General features: G+C 40.9%; 1 protein-coding gene across 4 annotated transcripts in view; it reads right to left on the bottom strand.

Annotated features, from left to right (window-relative positions):
- AMPH (amphiphysin) overlaps positions 1-19,658 on the bottom strand; it is a 167,570-nt gene that overhangs the window by 84,843 nt on the left and 63,069 nt on the right. For all 4 annotated transcript variants that reach the window (XM_084620552.1, XM_084620553.1, XM_084620554.1 and 1 more), the window contains exon 2: positions 8,076-8,156. In XM_084620552.1, the coding sequence (XP_084476678.1) occupies positions 8,076-8,156 (81 nt within the window). The remainder of the gene's footprint in view (positions 1-8,075; positions 8,157-19,658) is intronic.

Genomic DNA, 19,658 nt, shown 5'->3' with positions numbered 1-19,658 from the left:
TGTCACGGCTAACCTGGTGGCTGAAATTTGTGACTTTGTCCTTACCCATAACTATTTTACATTTGGGGACTATGTATACCTTCAGATCAGCGGCACTGCTTTGGGTACCCGCATGGCCCCACAGTATGCCAACATTTTTATGGCTGACTTAGAACAACGCTTCCTCAGCTCTCGTCCCCTAATGCCCCTACTCTACTTGCGCTATATTGATGACATCTTCATCATCTGGACCCATGGAAAAGAAGCCCTTGAGGAATTCCACCATGATTTCAACAATTTCCATCCCCCATCAACCTCAGCCTGGTCCAGTCCACACAAGAGATCCACTTCCTGGACACTACAGTGCTAATAAACGATGGTCACATAAACACCACCCTATACCGGAAACCTACTGACCGCTATTCCTACCTACATGCCTCCAGCTTTCACCCTGACTATACCACACGATCCATCGTCTACAGCCAAGCTCTGCGATACAACCGCATTTGCTCCAACCCCTCAGACAGAGACAAACACCTACAAGATCTCTAGCAAGCATTCTTACAACTACACTACCCACCTGCGGAAGTGAAGAAACAGATTGATAGAGCCAGAAGAGTTCCCAGAAGTCTCCTACTACAGGACAGGCCTAACAAAGAAAATAACAGAACGCCACTAGCCGTCACCTTCAGCCCCCAACTAAAACCCCTCCAATGCATTATTAAGGATCTACAACCTATCCTGAAGGATGACCCAACACTCACAAATCTTGGGAGACAGGCCAGTCCTTGCCTACAGACAGCCCCCCAACCTGAAGCAAATACTCACCAGCAACCACATACCACACAGCAGAACCACTAACCCAGGAACCTATCCTTGCAACAAAGCCCGTTGCCAACTGTGCCCACATATCTATTCAGGGAACACCATCACAGGGCCTAATAACATCAGCCACACTATCAGAGGCTCGTTCACCTGCACATCCACCAATGTGATCTATGCCATCATGTGCCAGCAATGCCCCTCTGCCATGTACATTGGGCAAACTGGACAGTCTCTACGTAAAAGAATAAATGGACACAAATCAGATGTCAAGAATTATAACATTCATAAACCAGTCGGAGAACACTTCAATCTCTCTGGTCACACGATTACAGACATGAAAGTTGTGATATTATAACAAAAAAACTTCAAATCCAGACTCCAGCGAGAAACTGTTGAATTGGAATTCATTTGCAAATTTGATACAATTAACTTAGGCTTGAATAGAGACTGGGAGTGGCTAAGTCATTATGCAAGGTAACCTATTTCCCCTTGTTTTTTGCTACCCCACCCCCCAGACGTTCTTGTTAAACCCTGGATTTATGCTGGAAATGGCCCACCTTGATTATCATACACATTATAAGGAGAGTGGTCACTTTAGATAAGCTATTACCAGCAGGAGAGTGGGTTGGGAGGGGGGGGGGGAGAAAACCTGGATTTCTGCTGGAAATGGCCCAACTTGATTATCATACACATTGTAAGGAGAGTGATCACTTTAGATAAGCTATTATCAGCAGGAGAGTGGGGTGGGAGGAGGTATTTTTTCATGCTTTGTGTATATATAAAAAGATCTTCTACACTTTCCACAGTATGCATCCGATGAAGCGAGCTGTAGCTCACGAAAGCTTATCCTCAAACAAATTGGTTAGTCTCTAAGGTGCCACAAGTACTCCTTTTCTTTTTGCGAATATAGACTAACACGGCTGTTACTCTGAAATGTGAATTCTGTAACTCAACTAAAGGAACAAGCTTTGCTCACTGCAGAAAAGCCTCTTGATTTTCTCGTAATTTTATAAACCAGCACCCAGAACACTGGACATTCTACTTAATTTTCATCCAGGCAACATTTTATTTTATAACAGTGAGTGGTGGATAGGCTATTTTTTTAATAGCTTAATGAAATACCTATAACTTGCTTTTTGTTTTCCATCACAGAAATGGTCTCACATACTGATGGAGCAACTGAGCAATTAAAGATAAAGATGCACAGGAGACATTAAACAGAATATTGATCTGTTATGAATTATAATGCTGGCATTATTCTGATTAGAATACACTTAGCAACAAGGGAATCACTGTTTAACTTTGCATAATACTAGTCAGCAAGTAATAAATTCTTTCCAGGAGACTGGGATCAGAAAATAAAAATAAAGTGCAAGATGCACTTGCTTGAACAATGGAGCAGAGAGAAAATTTAGGCCCAAATCCTTCATCGTGTTTATTAGTACAAACTCCCACTAGAATCAGTGATATTTTTGCCTGAGAGAGGAACATGCAAGATTTGACACTTTTTTTTTTTTTTTTACTTTAGGCTGAATTAAAAAGCTAGGCATGTTCACAATTAGCTTATGCAGAAAAGAAGAAATAAAGCTTCAGGAATTGCTATCTTTTAGTATACAGAAAATGTCTGTGTTCTATATGAACCTATTCACAGTACATGAATTCTATTTAATAGTGACAACTTCCTTGCAAAGCAAAATAAAGCTAAGATATGAATATGTTTTATGTATTGTTTAAAATCCAAATCTCATTGCTCTATGCTAAGAGACCCTGGTTCAGTTCTGGTATCTGGCTTCTTCTGATTCATAGAACTTGGAAACTACGTAAAGGCAGCCTGCTCAGTGCCTGCAAAAAATGAACTGACTCGTGTTAGCCTGTAGTGATTCATCTGGCCAATTCAGCAGCTGGTTTGATAGGCCCAGAAGAGGATTCTATTCTGTAGTCCTCAGCCAAGAGGTGGATGGTGGTGGGTAAACCTGAAGGAATCCTCAGGAATCCTAAGTCAGATGAAATTCCTCCATGGGAAAAAAAATTAAAAAGCTCAGTTCAAAGTGCCTCCAGAAAGACCATACAGTTGACTTTTTTGTTCAGTGACAGCTCTGTTTCATCAAGGTGCATAAGGAGGTGACTAAACTTAAGCATGTGGTGATACTCAAGTGGTTAAGTATCTTGCTGGATCTGAACCTGAAGAAGAGCTCTGTGTAACTCGAAAGCGTGTCTCTCTCACCAACAGAAGTTGCTCCAATAAAAAGATACTACCTCACCCACCTGGCCTCTCTCATATCCTGGGACTGAGTTACAACAACATTGCATACAAGAAATGGTATTGGCTAAAGATTAAATGGCCCATATGTAGATTTTGATGAATGTATGTATCGATGGCAATGAGGCTGCCTAGCAGATCTCAGTACAGGGGAGACAAACTTCCTTTCCTGAGTTTGTCCGTGCTCCAAACTTTGATGCTTAATGAAAGGAAGATTATTTCTTCCATCTATTTTGGGAATGAACGCTGTGACAGTTGTGAGAACTGCTTCTCTGAGTTAAAACTAGTATACTGGAAGTCTTCTCTGAGGAGACCCAACTTCAGAAACTCATCCGACTGGAAATAGTAGCTATTGGGACATCTATTTTAATGGGTAGAAAATATAGTGATACCTCTGGCAGGGGTCTGGGTAGTGCTGTATGGAGCAGAATGAGGTCCCAAGGCAGTTTTCTGTGAGCTCATGAAAAAGCAAACTTTGTTGCCCCCAAGGAAGTATTTAATGTTGGGATTCCTTTTCTTGAGCATGCTGATAACAGACACTTGGCCTTTTTGCTTGGATATTCTGATACACCCATATTAAAGTCCTCCTGGCTGCTGGTGTGAGGAAGTGGGGTTCCTGAGAGAGGTGGAGGGTCAGGCAGGGAATCTCTGCCACCCCTTTCTACTTTAAATAGTACTCTGTAGCTTCTACCTCAGTGGATCACTATGTTCCAGCTGGTGGATGCTGTGCTCTGTCTCTGGTACCCATTTCCTGGATTGAAATGGGATCTAAATGAACCTTCCTCCATTATCCCCAGTTGGCCTCTGACCTAAAGATCACTCTGCCTGGTTTGCTAATCAGTGAATCCCTTAAAAATGTCTGATTCGTCGCATTCACCAGTTGACGGAGAGGAGAATTTACAATAGGACTGTGGTCTCTGCCAATGGATGTGATAGTGTGAGATGTGGAAGGAACAACAAATAATACTGGACAGGTCTCCTATGCACTCTTGGTTCACTGAAGCATGCCTGTGTCTGAGATCAGAATTCCCAACAGGCTCCAATAGTAATTGGATTTTTGTTTCTGTTTATGGCTTTTGTGGCCATTTTCAGTTAATATTCATCTGAAATAAGACTTTGTACCAGATAATATTCTTTCTCATCCCAGACCTTTGATTGACTTCCCTGGTACCATGTGTCTGTATTTATTATGAATCCAACATATTCCAGAAACCATATGACTCTGTGGTTAGATTCAACTCTCGCTATACAGAGTTCTGATAAGAAAAATTATCCAGAAAAAGATAGAAGTGATTTTTCTTCTTCTTTAAGCCAGTATTAACACTAACACAATCCTGGAAGAAATGTTAGCATAGCTTGTGACAGCATGTGCAGGAGCTTAGAGTGTCATAACTGATCATAATTTTTTTTCCCAGAGGGTGGGGTGGTCTGTTGCCATCTGAGAGTTTTCATGCCAACAAAGGAAACTGAGGTGATGTCTTTCTGGAACTGGCTGCCTGTGAAGTGCCAGTGTATTGAGAAGGCCATTCTTTCAGTTAACCATCTTCCTTAGTTAGAACCACTGGGTCTTCGACCATCAGAGGAGATAGTGTAACTACTGAAGGTAAATGTGGCTATTTTGAATTTGGACTGATATGCACTGAGGAACATTCTGGCCTTATAAAATGTGGGCTAAGGGTTAGAAGTAAATAAATGGTGGGCCAAAAAGAGATCCCTTGCTGCCTTGTTATTCTTCCACATCTGGGTTTCTGCCCCTCTTCTCACTCCTTGGCCAGCTGCTTGGAGGAGGTCGAAGCATGGAAACAAAGTGGGCATTGGAGAATGGCGCTGTGTCCAGTGCTGTCCATCCATGATTTATGGGGAAAATGGATGGGTAGGAGGAGGATGGTATGACCATCAGAGGCATGGCTGCTAATGTAGGCTATAGGAACCCAGGCACAATCTTCCATCTGGCTTCACTGCTCTAACACAGATAGAGGTGGGGTGGTTGCTAGCCCCTGTAGCCAGTTCTTTCCTGTTAGGGAATGGGGAGTGGGGGAAGATGACCCCGCCTGGATAAGTAGGGGTATGGACTGCATTCTGCTCACAGAACTCATCAAGATCCCCCAATGAGACACTTGATAAGGGAGGGAGAAAGTGAAACAGACCTTTCTTTTATTCTCTGGCATTTCTCAATTTAGCTCACTCACTAAAGCCTGCAGGGGCATCGGTGGCTGCAAACACCCCAGAAGGGGAAGCAAAGCTGAAGGGACAATCTCCCCAGAATTCAAATGCAGCCCTAGGGCACAGCTGGGAATCAGATGGATGCATTATTGAGCCAAATTGCTAGTCAGAGATTTTAAGTAAAGTTTGGAATTTCCCTTAAAATGTTCTCTGACTGGGAGGTTTGGTTGAGTTGCTTTGAAAGCTGAGAAATGCTACATTCATCAGAATGGGTGTTAATTCAGATGCACAATGATAATATTTTATATCTGAACTTTGTCAACTATTTCACTGTTGATTAAAGCAAGGACAAACCAAGAGAAGGCATATTATGAAGACCTATGCAAACGGACAGGCTTTTGTTTTTCCATAATCGAGCACTAGGAACCAAGCAGAGCCTATGGATACATCTGAACCCCACTGAGGGGGAAGCCCAAGGAGCCCAATCGAGCTCAGAGAGCATGCATGATCAGATTTTGAACATCTGCACTATCTACTCAAAATGGTGTCAATTTGGAACATCACATGGGCAGGGCTTATTTTGTGGGTGGAGTTTAGAAAAGGAATGGTAATACTTTCCCCCTCAATTCAACCTCTTGCCCTAAGTCATGGTTATGTCCTGATTTAGTGCTATCTAGATTCTGCTGTGCCCATGACTGCTCATTATTTACAGTCTGTCCACCAAAGACTGAGAAGATAAATAAAAGTAGCATCATCAGCCTTGTTTGCCCACAGCAAGACTTCCAGCAGGAAAATACCACTACAGCAAATTCTTCAAAAACAAATTATCTTAGACAAAATTTTGTTGAAATAGGAGATTCCCCCCACTCCTTTCATCTTCCTTCTTATTTCTTCTTCTATTACTAGAGTCATTTGGCTAAAAATTACATCTTACAGGAACTTTGTTTCTTAACAGGGCCTCATTCCTCCCACCTTTGCTCCACCAAAGAGAAAACATATACCTCTGTTTTTTGACATCACAATTAGTTGCCATGCAAATGGCACTGACATTACCAAGAAATGATTATGGCTTCCCACTCGACAATAAGCAGCTGCAGAAGAGGAAGTAGAAAAATGCCCCATGTTAATGTAAAGGTCCCTGTTAAAAATCTTGGAAAAGAGAAAAATACAAGATCCTTGCATGGCCCAACAGCTCCCAGGTCTGCTCTCTGCTTTGGGCCCAGTGGCTCACGGTATCTCCATCTCCCTCCAGGCCTCAGAAAGGTGAGTGAAGAACCACCCTCCCAGAACAGTGACTGCTGCTGTCTCCCGTCCCTTGAGCCTTGGGATGGAGAAGTGAAGATCCACCTGGACAAGCAATTCCTGAATTGCTCCTGGGCCTCACGGAGTGGGGAGTGCAAATCCTTTACCTCAGTGGCTCTCTGCACCCCTCTCCATTAATTGCAAGGACACTGAGCAAGAGCCCAACTGGGGCTGGCCAGTCTGGAGCAAGTGAGGCGGGGGGAGGAATGAGCAGTGTCTGTATGGGAGATACACCAGTGAGTGGCATGGGTAGGGACTGATTCAGGGAGGGTATCACAAACACAGACAGTCTCATGCTCCCAAAGCCAATTCTCATGTGCCATACTAAAATGTGGAGGACCAACCCTGATGCTCCCCGAGTCCTAGTTACCTCTCCCATGAGTGAGTTTCTGGATTGTAAGAGAGGGTATGAACAAACAGAGGTGATGGAGATACAAATCGGTCTCTAGCGGCTTCTCATTTAAAGTGACCATTTCACCATGTTAGCTCTTTTCTAATGGGGCTGTTTTTATAGAAAACATCTTGATACAGGTGAACTTTTAAAAAAATAAATTTGTTATTTTCACTTACATGTGAAACATTTTAGATAAATAAAACAGATCTTTTGTATCCCAAGTACATTCAACAACAGATGGAGAAATAACTTCTTGGGCCTGAACTATTTGAATGTCTTTACATGTGAGCTAAACCGCAAGCAAAGGGAAGAACAGAAAGACTATGGTTAAACCTCTGGAGACCTGGATTCATACTTGTTTTACATAACAAATGAAATAATCTTGGTAGAATTCATCTAATTCTTAGTGGGTATTAATTCACACTAGAAAGGTGCCATGGAATTCAATATAATTAGTCACCTCTGATCAGTACAGCAAGGAGTAATGGAGGTTAGAATTTAGAGTACATTGTAAGCAGAGTAGATAATTAGGTCTTTGGGACAGAAAGTATCTCATCATATGTGTACCTACAGTACCTAGCCCAATGAAGCTCCAATCTTGATTGGGGTGCCTGTGCGCTGTTGTGAAATAAATATTAACAATAATAATTATTATTATTATTAATACATCAATAGGGCAGTGCAGGAAAAATACACACTATAGTCTAATGTTCATATTCATCTTAAGACTTTGACAACTACTAAGAAAACAAGCAAAGAAATGCCTCCCCTTTGTAAAATACAACTACAATTTTGCATTTGCAGTATTAATTTGGGTGAGATTCTGTTTTCAGTTATACTGTTGTACATCCACAGTCACTCCAGTGAGTTACATGATATTATGTTCAAGAGAGTGCCTGAAGTTTCAGAATGGTGTTGCATGAAATCAGAACTTGGCCCTTTATTACAAATGTTGGGCCCAATCCTGTGGTCCCTTTGCAAACAAAACTTGAACTGGGTTTTGTTTACATGAGGACTGCTGGATGAAATCCTTTAACTGTAAATCTTCACACAATGTGTCTGACCTGTTGCCAGAAAGCATGTTCATCACAATCCATGAATTCAAATACACCCCAATTTTTTGGTGTTACACAAACCAAACAAGAAACTGACCTCTTGTCGTTTGAAGTTTTGAATATATTCTTCAAATTGTTCATCTTTTGTTTCATCAGCTTTCCCTAGCTTTTGAAGTACCTAAATTGGAAAGAAGAAAAAAAAAGAATTGCATTATGTCTAGTAAGGAGAATATTTGGAGTCACAATAGAACAAAATCTTGACTTGAACTGCCTCTGTTCTCACCAGAGCTGCTGTTATGTTTTAATGGCATTTTACTTTTTAGCTGTGGTATGCACTACAATGTATAATCTGTCTCCAAAGTACATACATGATACTACTACCTTTGCAAAAAATAAAGGAAGATTATAGACACAAAACTCTGAAACATTTTGTGTGTGTGTGGGAGGAAGAGTGTGCATACATGGAATGTGTGGAGTTCTTGCTCCCCTTTTATGAAGCAATACATATTTCTGACACTGAAATAACCCCAAGGTTCAAAGAAAGAGAGAGATTTTCTGGAAACATCAGCTTCAGTCTGAGTGTGATGGAGCAAAGATCAAAATTCATAGACCTTTTCTACATCTTATGGCTCATCCTATGTTACGCTATTAACACGATCCTGATTTGTATGGCTTTTAACAAGAAATATAGAGTGAAAAACTGAAAATCACAAATAACTATTTTAAACTTGTACTGGAATTGGTATTTAGTCCTCCCATTCATTCAAACGTACTTTATTATGAGTGTTATATATTAGAGATTTGTAGCAGGGCTAGTCATGTGATAATAATTTGGAAAACCATGCAATCCTGCTATACTTTTCATCTGTTTGCCTACCTACATGCACTCGATCATTAAAATCCCTCTCCTCAGCTCTTATTTTAATATTCCAAACAAAAGTTTAATTCTTTCCCCCAAAGTGTGGAATTTCTCTACAATTTAATTTATTTATTTATACACACACACACACACACACACACATACATATATACAAGGGGTGAAATCCTGGCACCATTGAAACCAATGGTAAAACTTTACTGACTTCAGTGAAGCCAAGATTTTACCAGAGGTGTGTAGCTGTTGGCCCTGCCACTAAAAATCTTCCAGAGTTTCCTACATCAGGGGACAAGCACAAATGGCAGAGACAGGGCAGAAATATAAACAATGAATTAGCAACATCTCCTAGTCTGCGGAAAACAAGTACTTTATGCACCTGATCCACTCATTATCTTCTCTCTAATTTCCACTAATCATGCCTTGGACTGGTTAGAGGCCACAAAAACTGGGCCAGTAAAGGAGAACAGAAGTGCAGCACGGCTGGTAATGATGATAAAGGTGAATGTACTGTATGCCAATACCTTGCAATATCTTGGACAAACCTTAAACTTAATTCAATAAGTATTTTAGGAGTTCACTGTATTAAAAATGCAAATGTTCATGTACTGTTGAGGGATTGTATGTATTTCCATGGGGGCGGGGGACCACAGCCTCCCAGGAACTAAGTGGAGGTTGGTCAGGTAAACGATTTAGGTGGGTGGTTAGCAAATTCACACAGAGAGCCTCCAGACAGCTACGACCACCTGAAGAGAATCTCACCTATACTGGTTCAAACTGGATTTTTGGGGACCAACAGACAAAGAAAGGAATTTTGGTTAAATAGCTTGAGTTAAAAGTGACTTGGGGACTTCCTTCTGATCCAGCAAACAGACAGGAGCTCTGGTTCAATGGAGGGTGTATCCCCCAATCCTTAGGGAAGAACTTTCAAATACTGAGAGCCCATAAGGCTGATGGTGCTTGTTCTGAGCTGAACCTGTGATGAACTTGTGACCACAGGGAGAACCCCTAGATAGAGTTTGAAGGACTGTTCACTGGCCGGAGACCTTGTGGAGTTGGGGTGATCTGTGGTAAGCTTATTAGCATGCATGTATTGTGTTAGTAGGTTTTCTCTGAATGCTTTCATTTTAAGAATAAATGTGCTTGCTTACATAGAGCTGTGTGATAACCTAACTGTGGCAATCATGCTATGTACCATCTCTGAGGAGAGAAGTGAAGCAGGCCTGCTTAGGCAGTCTGTCTTTTGCTGGGGATATCACAGTATAGTCAGGGAACTGTGCAGCCTGCAAATACCCTTGGGAAGGGAGGCCCAGGTCTCCACCCAAAAGAGGTGACAGCTGACAAGCCAGGGGCCTAAAGTAGATGCATTTATTGGACCACAGAAGGGGAATACAGGTGCAGCTGCCCTGAACTGTGACACAATGATGATTATGATATTGTTAATGCACTGAAGGTAGTTTCTGACATATCCACTATAGGCAGATACTGAAGAGTTAGGAGTAAGGACAAATAATTTTAAAAGCTAGTAGTTTACTGGTCTTAAGCACGTTTTAGATTTCTGTTAATCTCAGTTGTATTTTTTAGCCTGTTGTGACTGGTCACTGGTCAACTTTCCTCACCAAACACTCACCAACTTCCTGTGCATCACATCTTTATGCACATTGACAGAAGAAAACTGAATCTTTGACAAAGATGGAGCAAATGAAGCCACTTGAATCACGTCTAGAAGCAGTCACATGCTAGCTACCAAAAATAATTATATAGCCCACATTACTGTAGTATCTGAGTGCTTCAATCTTTCAGAACATAAGAATGGCCATACTGGATCAAACCAAAGGTCCTTTCGGCCCAGTATCCTGTCTGCTGACAGTGGCCAATGCCAGGTGCCTCAGAGGGAGGGAACCTAACAGGTAATGATCAAGTGTCTCTCCTGCCATCCATCTCCACCCTCTGACAAACAGAGGTTAGGAACACCATTCCTTACCCATCCTGGTTAATAGCCATTAATGGACTTAACCTCCATGAATTTATCCAGTTCTCTTTTAAACCCTGTTATAGTCCTAGCCTTCATAACCTCCTCAGGCAAGGAGTTCCACAGGTTGACTGTGCGCTGTGTGAACAACTTCCTTTTATTTGTTTTAAACCTGCTGCCCATTAATTTCATTTGGTGGCCCCTAGTTCTTATATTATGGGAACAAGTAAATAACTTTTCCTTATTCCCTTTCTCCACACCACTCATGATTTTTATATACCTCTATCATCTCCCCCCTTAGTCTCCTCTTTTCCAAGCTGAAAAGTCCTAGCCTCTTTAAACTCACCATGTATTGGACCCATTCCAAACCCTTAATCATTTTAGTTGCCCTTTGCTGAACTTTTTCTAATGCCAGTATATCTTTTTTGGGATGAGGAGACCACATCTGTACGCAGTATTCAAGATGTGGGCGTACCATGTATATATCCTCACCACATGCCTGTGAGGTGGGGAATGGGGGAAGTATAATTATCTTAATTTTACAGATGGGGAGCTGAGCGATAGAATGCTTAACGACTTGCCCAAAGTCACACAAAATCTGCAGCAGAACAGAGAATCAAAATTGGATCTCCTGAGTCCCACGCTAGAGCCCTCACCATTGGACCATCTATCCAATCTCGCTTTCTTCAGGATTAGCATATTTTCCTGAAAATAAATGGTATTGCAGACAAATAGGAGAGGGTGCATGGGAGACCCAGAGGTACCAGAGAGCTACATTTTAGTGAAACCATGTATGGGATTGCAAAGTTAGGGGAAAAATTCAAAATGTTTAAGACTATCTTGATCTATGAAAGAGTGCCACATAGGAAAGCCACATTTTCTACACAGCTTGGACTACTGACCAGAGTAATATATCCAAGTCATACAAATAAGAAGTTAGCAGGTAGAATAAACAGAGACTCAGTTACTTGTGGTATGAGTAATAACCAAGTGAAAGCAAGGTTATTGCAGGAAATTGACTTGCCTTTATAAAGAAAAGTCGAAATTTGCTTTAGACTGTGTTTACCAAATGAAAGGTTAACAAACAGTGAAAAAAATGAAGTGCATCCAATTAAAAATGTATAGCAAGGAAAGAATGTTAAAAAAAATGGGGAATAAAAGGTTAGTTTGCAATAAATACAGGAAGCAATCATGAGTGCACTGTCATCCAAGGCATAAGAGCAACCATTTTCTAAGTGTGCTGCTCAGCTCCAAGCACAACTTTCAAAGAAATACAAAAGCAAAATACTTTCACGAACATACAGCATTGATGGTGAAAATGATGATATTACAGAAACGAGAGGTGTTAAGTTGAGTCTCTTTGTACATTTACAAAACAAAGCAAGAGTCTAAAACAGATTGGTGTGTACACCAGTAATAAATGAGCAAAAAGTGATTTTTTAAAAAAAAGACTAGCACTTGCAATGTAATCTCAGAAAAAGTATACAAAATAATCAGTGAATATCCAATTTTATAAGGGGCACAGAGGTGCAAAAGTAAAACCATGCAGGCATGTCATATAAGGACAGATACCACTTAAAAGAGTTTGGAACAGCGGAAAAGGAAGTCCCAGGCTCTGCTCAGGTTAACAGCAATTTGCACATGCAGATGACCAAATAGGCATACAACTTGTAAAAACAAGGATGCAAAAGAAATTATTAAAATATTTGATGAGATGTTTAATGGACTAGGTTCAGGATATAACTCATTAATAGGACTGTCAAGATATTTAAAAAATTAATTGTTATTAATCACACTGTTAAACAATAGAATACCATTTAAATATTTTTCAATGTTTTCTATATTTTCAAATACATTGATTTCAATTACAACAATACAAAGTGTACAATGCTCACTTTATTTTTGATTTAAAATATTTCCACTCTAAAAAACAAAAGAAATAGTATTTTTCAATTAATCTAATACAAGTACTGTTGTGCAATCTCTTTATCATGGAAGTTGAACTTACAAATGTAAAATTATGTACAAAAAATAACTGCATTCAAATGTAAAACAATGTAAAACTGTAGAGCCTACAAGTCCACTCAGTCTGACTTCTTGTTCAGCCAATCGCTCAGACAAACAAGTTTGTTTACATTTGCAGGAGATAATGCTGCCCATTTCTCATTTACAAGGTCACCTGAAAGTGAGTACAGGCATTCGTATTGAACTATCATAGCTGGCGTCACAAGATAATTACATGCCAGATGGGCTAAAGATTCATATGTCCCTTCATGATTCAACCACCATTTCAGAGGACATGAGTCCATGCTGATAACAGGCTCTGCTCCATAATGATCCAAAGTAGTGTGGACCAATACATGTTCATTTTCATCCGCTGAGTCAGATGCCACCAGCAGAAGGTTGATTTCTTTTTTTGGACTTTTGGGTTCTGTAGTTTCTGCATCAGCGTGTCGCTCTTTTAAGACTTCTGAAAGCATGCTCCATACCTCGTCCCTCTCAGATTTTGGAAGGCACTTCAGATTTTTAAACCTTGGGTTGAATGCTGTAGAAATCTCACATTAGTACCTTCTTTGCATTTTTCAAATCTGCAGTGAAAGTGTTCTTAAAATGAACAACATGTGCTGGGTCATCATCCAAGACTGCTAAAACATGAAATATATGGCAGAATGCACATAAAATAGAGCAGGGGACATACAATTCTCCCCCAAGGAGTGCAGTCACAAATTGAATAAATACATTATTTTTTTAATGAGCGTCATCAGCATGGAAGCATGTCCTCTGGAATGGTGGCTGAAGCATGAAGGGGCATACGAATGTTTAGTATATCTGGCACCTAAATACCTTGCAATGTTGGCTGCAAAAGTGCCATGCAAACGCCTGTTTTCCCTTCTGTTGACATTGTAAATAAGAAGAGGGCAGCATTATCTCCTGTAAATGTAAACAAATTTGTTTCTCTTAGCAATTGGCTGAACAAGAAATAGGACTGAGTGGACTTGCAGGCTCTAAAGTTTTACACATTTTATTTTTTGAGTGCAATTATGTAACAAAAAACCCCCTAAGTTTGTAAGTTGCACTTTTACAATAAAGAGATTGCACTACAGTACTTGTATGAGGTAAATTGAAAAATACTATTTCTTTTGTTTATAATTTTTACAGTGCAAATAGGTGTAATCAAAAATAATACATAAAGTGATACTTGTACACTGTGTATTGTAATTGAAATTAATATATTTGAAATTGTAGAAAAACATGCAAAATATTTAATACATTTTAATTGGTATTCTATTATTTAACAGTGCAATTAAAACTGCGATTAATTGTGATTAACTTTTTTTAGTTGTGATTCATTTTTTTGAGTTAATCACGTGAGTTAACTGCGAGTAATCAACCAGTCCTACTCATTAATATAGATATCAGCATGCCACATAAAGTCCCATTAGTATTGAGAATAAAGTAAATGCTGAATTTGATCAGCTAGTAAAACTAGACGTTATTGAGTGAACGGACACCAACTGATTGGATTAGGAGTATGGTCACCATAATAAAACCAAACAATTTAACAATCTGTATAGACCTAGACAATTTGAATAAGGCCATCAAAAGAGAATGCTGTTGCTTGCAAACAGTTATAAAGAGGACACGTCTAGTCTTCAAAATGAAAGATTATTTTCATTTTTGGATGCAAGCCAAGGGTTTTGTCAGGTTTAACTCAATACAGTAATGTAAAATTCTGCATCTCCAACCAACCTTTTGGTAGATATATGATTGAGCAACTGCCCGTCTAGATTCCCCGAGCAACTGAGGTCTATGAAATTTAGAGCCACCCTCTCTTGCACCCAAACCCCAACCAAAATTTACAGCCCAAGATCTTAGTTGATGCAAACTCACATCGGTTGGGGGCTGCCCCGATACAAAACATATTTCCAATAGGATACACTTTCAAGCACTGACTAAAATACAAAAGAACAAAAGAAATTCTAAGATTGAAAAAGAAATTCTGGCAATAGTTTCGGGTTGTGAGCAGTTCCATGAATACAGTTATAGGCAGAAATCGGTTAAGGTCAAAACAGACCATATGGAAGCCATTTTACAGAAACTAAAGTGCAAAGTATCACAAATACTGCAGAAAATAATCACAAAACTGTAAAAGTATTGCTTCGATGTGAAAAACAGGTTTGGAAAGGAGCTTCTTATAATGGACATGTTTTCAAGAATGCCTATTCATTAGAAAAGCAAGGAACTGCAGGAGGAGGAGTTTGAAGTAAATACAGGGTGAAAGTAAGGCGTTATGAGCCGCTACGGCATACCGATAAAAAGTGGCTGCCGCTACCAGCCCCTACCGCCTTACTTTAAAGTGCTGCCATGGCAAAGGACCCTATTTAAAGCGCTGCCATGGCAGCGCTTTATTGTCGCTGCCCCTTTTGCACCCCCCAGGCTGCCAGTGGAGGGGGGAGGTGGGGCAAAAGGAGAAGCTGCCCCGGGAAAGGTAATTTAAAAGGGCCCGGGGCTCTGGCTGCTGCTGCCCGGGCCCTTTAAATCGCCACTGGAGGGCCCTTTAAATCGCCCGGCCCCTTCTGCCTGAGGCCCCGCCCCTTCCAGGGGGCCGGAGCCAGCCCCCATACCTGTAAGTTTTCAATTTTACTTTCATGCCTGAGTAAATATGACTGTAGTTCAGTTGTACCCATTGCTAAACTAATGTGTGATGTCTCAGAAGGAAAACACAAAACACAGAATGACTCAATTTCAAAGCAGCCTAAGAGTAACTCTAAATCAGTGGACACCAACCGGTAGATCACAATCGACTGGTCGATCCTGCAGCCTCTGACAGTCGATCGTGATCTCCAGCCACTAAAAGTCTGGCGGCGCAGTGGGGCTAAGGCAGGCTCCCTAGCCCCGCGCTGCTCCTGGAAGCAGCCAACCCACCCCTAAGGCCCCAGGGGGGCAAGGGGTCTCCATGCATTGCTCCTGCCTGCAAGCACCGTCCTGACAGCTCCCATTGGCCGGGAATGGGGAACTGTGGCCAATGGGAGCTGCAGGGGCAGTGCCTGAAGAGAGGGGCAGAACATGGAGCCACGTCCCCTCCTCCACCAAGGGGCTGCAGGGGTGTGATGGCCACTTCCAGGAGCGGCATGGAACTGGGGCAGGCAGGGACCCTGCCTTAGCCCCACTCTGCCATCGACTGGAAGCTGTCCAAGGTAAGTGCCACCCTGCGGGATCCTGCACCCCTCCCACACCCCAACCCTCAGCCCTGAGCCCCCTCCTACAGCCAGAACCCCATACCCCCACTTGCATCCCAACACTCTGCCCCAGCCCAGAGTGCCCTCCTCCAAACTCCCTCCCAGAGCCCACACCCCGCATCCCCTCCTGCATCCAAACCCCCTCCCCCAGCCTCAGCCCAGCCCAGAGCCCCCTCCCACACTCGAAAACCCTTGGCCCCAGCCCAGAGCCCACACCCTGCTCCCACACCCAACCCCCTGCCCCAGCCTGATGAAAGTGAGTGATGGTGGGGGACAGCAAGTGATGGAGGGAGTGGGGATAGAGAGAGTGGGGCGGGACCTCAGGGATGGGGCAGGGTAGATCCTGGGTTCCACTCAAATTCAAAAAGTGATCTTGTACATAAAAAGGTTGGAGACGACTACTCTAAACAGATGACCAACAGAACACCTTGAAACATAGCTATTTAGGACTATGGAGATGAAATGGTTTCATGTGATTGGATTCTGCACAAAGGACCCAGTATCATAAAACCACAAAGAATCAAGCTAGAAAATGCTATGCATAATCCACAGTGCCCATGTGGTATTGAGAAGCATCAGACTAAAGCCAAATGTGGCCTGCTATAGCCAGGCATAAATGTTGCCTCTGAAGACATTCTATCCAAGCATGAAATCTGCAAAAAAACCAGATCCAAAGCCCACCATCTCTCATTCACTTCAATGGACATTGAATGAAACCCTAAACAGAGAAAACAGAATGCAAAAGAGCCACTGAAATGACAGGAAAATCCTGATTTCTGACAATTGACTTTGGGGCAACTACAACAGAACTATACATCAGTAAACAAGCACAAAAGAAATATTACAACAAGATTGTCTCACAGTTATCCCTACTGAAAAGGGGAACAGGACAAGGCAGTTTGTGATGTGCTTTGGTGAACCATGTTACAGTATCTAGATGTAAGGTATATCTATATACAAGACACTTATTTCAATTGTCTGCTTTTCTGTTTGGCAAATTTCAGAAAAATGTCATGTTTTGGCATGATGATTCTAAGAACAATTTTGTCCAGGTCTGTTACGTCTCCTGGCCCTGATTCCTTGCCAATAATGATTCCTCAACGTGGAAAGAAAGGAAGATGTAAGTTTCCTGATTGTTTTGCTTTCGTTTATATGTTAGGATTAAAAACAATTACTATACCATTACTCTACAGATTTAATAAAAACAGTCCCTTAGACATCTGCTTAAATTCTTCCTGCAATTGTTTATTGTGGGCCTTATGCAGTATAAAATATAAAAATAGGTATACTTCAAATTTCTGTAACAACTTCCACTGAAATATCTCAAATCGTTTTAAAAGCATTATTGAACTGTACTCTGATATGGGGAGTATTATTTGTTATAGATAGGGAAACAGACACAGAGAGATCAACAAGGCCAATATTTTCCAAATTACGTACCAAAAGGAAATCAAGTCATTTATTTAAATGCCTACATTGAGGCACCATCATTTAAAATTTTTGGTCTATTGGCTGGATAGCATAAGAGAGTATCAGCCTGCTATTACTTCTAGCTAATCAATTTAGCCTTTTAGCTTAAGTGGTAGAATCCTGTCCTTTGGAGTTTGATTCAATCCCAGTTCATAGCTGAACCAGGAGGTCATTACATCATGTTTTATGTAATGTTAATAACTTAATTAACTGGCTCTTAGTACCCAAAACATATCTAAATGAGTTAAAATGTTCATTATTTAATTAGGAAAAAATACACACATATGCAAATAGCATTTTATCTTCATTTCAACTATATAAATATAGCCTGGTTTCATCAGGTACAGCTTCCATTGCCTGGAATAGGAGTTGTGTTTGATTATCCCAGGGCTGAATTTCATCCTTCGTTTTCTTCACTCCTACCACCTCCAAGAGCACTAGGTTATTCTTGGACCATATTATTATGTTGCCATTGTTTTTTGGCAGTGCCATCAGCTGACGACTGCAGAATGTTTGCACAGGCCTCAATTTTCATTAATTCATACTCCATGACTGTGAAAAAATCCATTTGTCATTTATTCAAAGCTAACATCTGAAAAGCTAACATCTGTCAAACCATTTAAAACAACAGCATACACTTCAGTGTTTATCAAAGAAGAGCTGTGGAAGGCTTGGAAGAATATCGCAGCAAACCTCTTCACTGATAAATAACTGCTCTTTGTCCCCTTGATATTTTATCAAGTGACTTCCTATAATAGAGCTACTTCAGGCATGCTTGAGGACTGCACTTAGCAACCCTGCTAACAGAGTAGCTGAATCAGCAACGATGATGCACTGGACTGTTTTTCAAATATCAAGAAGAACCATTGACATGTAAAGCACAGAACCAATCTGGAAAGCCTGCTCCGTATCACTAATGAACAAGCAATAACCCTCCAGTCCAGAGTGTGCAGGAGACTTTCCTGATTTCCCCCACCCTCACACACACACACAAATTATTACATGTTCAGAAGATGACACCGAGGAGCAAAGCTGACAAATTTACACCTGCTCAGTCACTGAAAACAAAGAAATGGAAAATTTAAGAAAAGCAGCTAACCTCACATGCGCTCTTCCTAGACATCATACATGCAAAGCAAAAAATTGTTCTAAGGCAGTAGTTCTCAACCATGGGTATGTGTACCTCTGGGGGCTCACAGAGGTCTTCCACGGGATACATCAACTCGTCTAGATATTTGCCTAGTTTTACAATGGGCTACATAAAAAGCACCAGCAAAGTCAGTACAAACTAAAGTTTCATATAGATAACGACTTATTTATACTGCTAAGTACAATATTTATATTCCAATTGATTTATTTTATAATTACATGATAAAAATGAGAAAGTAAACCATTTTTCAGTAATGGTGTGCTGTGACACTTGTGTATTTTTATGTCTGATTTTGTAAGCAACTAGTTTTTAAGTGAGGTGAAACTTGGGGGTACACAAGACAAATCAGACTCCTGAAAGGGGTACAGTAGTCTGGAAAGGTTGGGAGCCACTGCTCTAAGGAACACTCCCAATAACCTATCTTAACTGACCTGTTTACACTGAGCCCAAGGCTTCCAGTACAATTTTGTTTGACTTTTAGCTAAAGATTTCTTCTACCACAGCACCAAGTTTACTGAATTAATGCTGTAGAGAAAACCTGACTTCTTTTGATAAACAACAGCAAATCCCTTTGCTACTGAATGTAGCAGTTCATGCTGGGCTCCTCTGAGCTTTAGGACACCAAACACTTCAGTGGCCATCCAGGAAGCAGTTATGCTCCTGCATATTTCACTGCAGAGGTATCTGCATTTCAGTGGTTTTATATGAACATAATTTGCAGAGTACCATGGGAAGCTCCAGGATAAAAAGCTCTGTACAAATGTAAACCAATTGGCTGATCCATTCTCCTGAGTCAGGAAGCCTGAAGACTTACTTTACTGAAGGCTACATTTCTACTGTTAATTTTATGCCACCCTTTGTTAGTGTTTTGTGTATCATAAAGGGCCATGGGAACAGTTAGTTAACAAACAAGAACAGCACTTCTATACTATTCATACAAGCATAAAATACTGTGATGTAGAACTGTTCTATTA

The sequence above is a fragment of the Lepidochelys olivacea genome, assembly GCF_965140295.1.
Source record: "Lepidochelys olivacea isolate rLepOli2 genome assembly, chromosome: 2".
Taxonomy (NCBI): Eukaryota; Metazoa; Chordata; order Testudines; family Cheloniidae; genus Lepidochelys; species Lepidochelys olivacea.
The sequence above is the reverse complement of the archived record's forward strand: the minus strand, read 5'-3'. Positions and strand labels throughout refer to the sequence as shown.